Raw genomic sequence first — 5,572 nt, 5'->3', positions numbered from 1 at the left:
CAGAGGCTTAACTGACTGAGCCACCCAGGTGACCCCTGACTCTTTAGTAGCTGTTGACTGGACAGGTCCCAGAAGCTGAGTGCACTTCCCTGCCAGGTGGCCTACTCCATTCATATTTCTTTTTTTATTTTATTTTATTTTATTTTTATTTTTTTAAAAGATTTTATTTATTTATTTGACAAAGAGAGAGAGAGAGATCACAAGTAGGCAGACAGGCAGACAGGCAGAGGGAGAGGGAGAAGTAGGCTCCCCGCTGAGCACGGAGCCCAATGTGGGGCTCGATCCCACAATGCTGGGATCATGACCTGAGCCAAAGGCAGACGCTTAAGTGACTGAGCCACCCAGGTGCCCTCCATTCATATTTCATACCCAGCTGTTTCCTTCTTCAAGGCCAGCAGGAAAATCTCTTGCTCTAGTCTGCTAGTATGGAGTCTTACACAATATAACATAATCACAAGAGTGACATCCCATGACCTTTGCCATGTTCTCTTGGTCAGAAGCAAATCACAGGTTCTGTCTGCCCTTGGCGGGGGATTAAACAGGGCATGACTCCTGAGGATCACTGAAGGATGTGTTCACCCCAGGCTATTTATGTCTTGGGCTATTATAAGTCATTCTACTCCAAACATCCTTGTACGTATCTCTTAGTGCACATGTCCAGGAATTTGTAATGGGTTTATAACTTGGAGTACAATTTCTGGCTCACGGGATACAGAGTGTCCAGCTTTAGTAGCTCATTTTGCCAAAAGGAGCTCCACAATGGTTGGACAAGTTCACTCCCACCAGCAGTGTACGAGAATTCTAACTGTTCCACATCCTCGCCAAAACTTGACATTGCCAGGTTTTAATTTTAGCCATTTGAGGTGGTGTATAAAACTAACTATACTTTTAATTTTTCTCCCCCTGATGACCAGTGAAGTTAACAGCATTTGGATTTTCCTTTATGTAAGACAATTTTTCTATTGCAGTGTTTGTCTTTTTCTTATTAATTTGTAGAAGGTTTTTACATTTTAGGGATTAAAAAAATAGTGATTCTAGTTCTTTGTGACTGATATGTATTGAAAAATATCCAATACCACTCTGGGTTGGATTCTCTCTAAGGTATCTTTTGGTGAAAAGAAAGTCTTCATTTTAATGACTACTGTAGTTTACAGCTAAGGCTTTGTGTCTTGTTTAAGACATCCTTCTATGTCCTTCTCTTAGATTTTATTTTTCTGGAAGAGTTATAGTTTTGTCTTTCATTTTAGGCAGAGGCACCGAATATGGCTATGCAGGTCGTGCACTGCCCAGCCCGTAGAGTGCCATCTCCTGTGTGTGAGGCCAGAGCCACCTCTGGACTGTTTTTCCTTCTCAGTGTGTTAACGCTTTCATCATGATGAAACGACCGTCTTTGTCACTAATGATGCATTTTGCCAGTTCTGCGAATTGCACCCACTGCAGGGAGTTTGTATCATGGTCTGTGCAGCTGACACCCCTGGATTGTGCGACGTGGAGGTGTGCTTGCTTTAAAATCGACTTGTCTAGGGGCTGCCTGGGTGGCTCAGTCAGTGAAACGTCTGCCTTCGGCTGTGGTCATGATCTCAGGGTCCTGGGATCCCTCCTCAGCGGGGAGTCTTCTCTCTCTGTCTGCCGCTCCCCCTGCTTGCACTCTCTCTCTCTCCGATCAATAAATAAAATCTTTAAAAAAATCTACTTGTCTGATATCAATGTAGTTGTATTTATAGCTTTCTCTTGGCTAGTATTGTATGGTACTTCTTTTAACCTTTCCTATTTTTATTAAGTTTATTATCTTTTTAGTAATTTCTACAACCAATGTGGGACTCGAACTCTAGATGCTGAGCTCAAAGTCAGATGCTCCCCCGACTGAGCCAGCCGGGTGCCCAATCCTTTCTTATTTTTATGCTTTACTTTTAACTCTTACAGAGAACATATAACCAGCTGTGTTTCACTTTTTTCAAGTCTCATATTCTTTGTTTCTGGACTGGGGTATTTTGTTCATTTATACTTAATGTAATTACCGATATATTTGGCTTTAAATCTACTCTCTTATTATGTGTGCTTTTATTGTCCCACCTGGTCCATGTTTTTTACTCTCTTGTCTTCTTTGGGATCATTTTTCCCTTTACTAATAGGAAAGTTATAAATTCTCTATTTTTCAGTACACTCTAGAAATTACAACATGCACACTTAATTTATCAAAGACTAAAGGTAATCACTACCTTTACCTTTACTCTTGAACACGAAACACAACACCTTAGGACAATTTACTCTTCTAAATTAAAAGTAAATTATTTTTCAAATTATTTTTATCATACAAGGCTTACTGTTATTTCTTACAATCTATTTAATTAGACTTTCTCATTTATGTATCACTTTCTTTGTTCTTTGCTCCTTCTTGTGTTTCAGCTTTACAACCTATGATCACTCTTCTTTTTTTTTCCAGGTTCATAATTTATTGTACAAATTGAGTATCACATGATGAGTTGACATTAGCTTCTCCAGGCATGGGAACTTAACAGATGAGGTACAGGTTAAAATTCATTTATGTTGCTTTCACAGCTGGTGTTTTTTTAGACCTTAACTTGAAGTATAAGATCATCAAAGCAATGCCTCCGTATGTGGCCAGTACACAATTCATTCTACCTGTGAGAGTATAAGAGTTGAAATACTTTTTGATACCAGTGAAATGGAATTGAGCATCAGTTTCTGGACCTGCCATGATTTCAATCTTGCAGAAGGCACCAATTCCGCCGGTTGTTATGATCACTTTTCTTTTGGCTGTAAAGCATCCTTTTGGTTTTCCTTTGGGAGGGTCTGCTGGTAGAAAATTGCATCATTAGAAATAAAAGCAAATGGTCTTCAGTCTGAATAATGTCTTAAAAGTTCCAAGCGTTAAGCCCCACTGAGTGTATGAACTTATGAAATTATGACCCTCTGGCTTTCATGCCGGTTCTCCGTGATGGGGTGGCTGGTGTGAGGGTCTGGCCCTCTCCCGTTTCCGAGCCCTTGCATCTTTCCCAGACAGTCCCTTAGTCTGTTTGGCTCCCTACCGTGTTGCCGCCCTTCCTACCCTCTTCTATGTGGCCTCTTCTCTAGATTTAGCTGTGGAGAGTCTGTTCTGCCAGTCTTCAGGTCATTTTCTGGGTTGTTTACACAGATGTGGTTTATTTAGCTGCGGGATGAGGTGAGCCTAAGGTCATCCTAATCCACCATCTTCCTGAATAATGTCTTTATTTCATTTTAATTCTCTCTCCTTTTTTTTTTTTTTTTAAAGATTTCATTTATTTATTTGACGGAGAGAGACACAGCGAGAGAGGGAACACAAGCAGGGGGAGTAGGAGAGGGAGAAACAGGCTTCCCGTGGAGCAGGGAGCCCGACTCGGGGCTCGATCCCAGGACCCTGGGATCATGACCTGAGCCGAAGGCAGATGCTCAACTGACTGAGCCACCCAGGCGCCCCTCATTTTCATTCTTAAAAACTTATTTTCCCTGGGCAGTCATATTCTTTTGGTGACAATCATTCCACCATTTTTTGGCTTCCAGTATTAGTGTTGGAAACCAGACGTTAATCTTTTCAAAGCAATCTGACTTTCCTTGCTGGCTACATTAGAGATTTCCTGTGCCTTTGGTGATCGGCAATTTCGCTGTTACTTGCCTATGTGTGAAACTTTAGTTTATCTAGCTTAAGATCTGGGGGGATCTTGGATCTGAGGGCTGGTGTATTTCATCAGTTCTAGAAAATTCTTAGACATTTTCTGTTCAATTATAGCCTCTTCCTTTCCCCTTTTCTGGAACTCCAGCTAAATGTCTACTATTTTCCATGTGTCTTACCTTGCCTGTAATTTCCCTGTTTGTCTCCTTGTGCCACATTCTTCATGACTTTTTTTTTTTAATTTTTAAAATATTTTATTTATTTGAGATAGAGCAAAGCACAAAGGGAAATACGGGCAGCCAGGAGTGGGGCTCGAACCCAGGACACCAGGATCATGACCTAGGCCAAAAGCAGGCGTTTAACCGACTGAGCCACCCAAGTACCCCTCTTCATGATTTCTCTGACATCTTCCAGTTTGCTAATTCTCTCATCTAAGCTGTTAAATCGGCCCAGTAGACTACATTTTAATTTTTAATGTAGTTGATGTAATTGATTCATTTTTTTAAAAGATTTTATTTATTTATTTGAGACAGAGAGAATGAGAGACAGCATGAGAGGGAGGAGGGTCAGAGGGAGAAGCAGACTCCCTGCCGAGCAGGGAGCCCGATGCGGGACTCGATCCAGGGACTCCAGGATCATGACCTGAGCCGAAGGCAGTCGCTTAACCAACTGAGCCACCCAGGCGCCCCTTGATTAATTTTATTAATGTTTTTAATTTATAAAATCTCCTTTGGTTCTTTACAAAATCTGCTTAGTTACCTTTTATAGTCAGCTGTGAAAATTAATCAAGGAAAGTCTCACCAAAATGGAGTCAGGAGGCCGGCAGGGGGAGCTCTGTGCCCAGCACTGGTTATCAATTACAGACCCACCAGGAAGAGAGGCACCTCGCAGGTGGGTACCGCTTTACTAACCCGGCTCCGGGACGGAAGTTTTCCTGCTGCCCCGGCAACAGCCCAGCCAATGAGAGATGGTCACAGCCCAGCCAATGAGAGACAGCCACAGCTCAGCCAATGAGAGATGGTCACAGCCCAGCCAATGAGAGAGGGTCACAGCCCAGCCAATGAGAGACCAACACAGTCCCCTCCTTCCGCTATTTATTTATATTTGATAACATGGGCATAAAATAGAAATGTATACAAATCAAATAGGTTATTGTTTATGTACATCAGTTGAATTGACTCGCATTTAGTTGATCAACAAATAACAGACTAAACCTGAAATAGTTCTTAGTTTGATAGTCTCAAGTAGAAAACAGTATTTAAGCTACAAGGGAATACACACAGTAATATAACCATTCTTGTTCGTTCAGAGCCATTACTATTGACAAACATTGTAGATTTTGGTGCCACTTCTGCAAATACGTTGAATCTTCTGTTGTCTAGTTTTTATTTAGCTCACTGTTGATGTGAATAATCTATTATCTGACCTGTTTTCAATAACTGAGGTTATCCAGGTGTCATGCCTATAACCCCTTTCCTCTAAAAAAGAGCCTCCTCTCCCTGTTCTCCAGACTTGCCCCTGGTTCTGCCAAGCCTGCTTATCCTGGGTTGCAATTCTCTGCTCTTCCTGAATAACCCCATCTTTGATAGTAAAATAACTGACAGTTTTATTTTTAAGGTTAAAAGAGCCCATCTTTAAAATAAATCTCTCTCTCCAGGTATGTATCCTGTCATCTCCTTCCTGGGAGAACTCCAAAATACAGGGAGCAAAGCGGACTCAAATCACTAGGGAGACGGATGCTAATTGACAATCACGTGTATGAGAATTAATAAAAGAAAACCTCACTTGATGGAGACGGAGGCCAGAAGGGGGAGCTCTCTCGCCCTACCGCCCAAGGGACCTATTTCCCCTCACCCAATCCCAGGATGTGATGGCGGCCCGGTCCCGCCCCTCAGCGCCTCACCCAATCCCAGGGCGTCC

General features: G+C 42.1%; 1 protein-coding gene across 1 annotated transcript; it reads right to left on the bottom strand.

The window, feature by feature from the left end:
* Positions 1–2,430: 2,430 nt before the first annotated feature.
* On the bottom strand, positions 2,431–2,752 carry LOC118024422 (ATP synthase membrane subunit DAPIT, mitochondrial). Its single transcript, XM_035026363.1, has one exon. The coding sequence runs from the start codon at positions 2,717–2,719 to the stop codon at positions 2,543–2,545; it is 177 nt and encodes a 58-aa protein (XP_034882254.1). The 5' UTR covers positions 2,720–2,752; the 3' UTR covers positions 2,431–2,542.
* Between the last annotated feature and the right edge of the window lie 2,820 nt (positions 2,753–5,572).

The sequence above is a fragment of the Mirounga leonina genome, unplaced genomic scaffold, assembly GCF_011800145.1.
Source record: "Mirounga leonina isolate KUSES-001 unplaced genomic scaffold, KU_Mleo_1.0 Mir_197, whole genome shotgun sequence".
In the NCBI taxonomy this organism is placed as follows: Eukaryota; Metazoa; Chordata; class Mammalia; order Carnivora; family Phocidae; genus Mirounga; species Mirounga leonina.
This window is presented reverse-complemented; position numbering and strand designations above follow the sequence as displayed.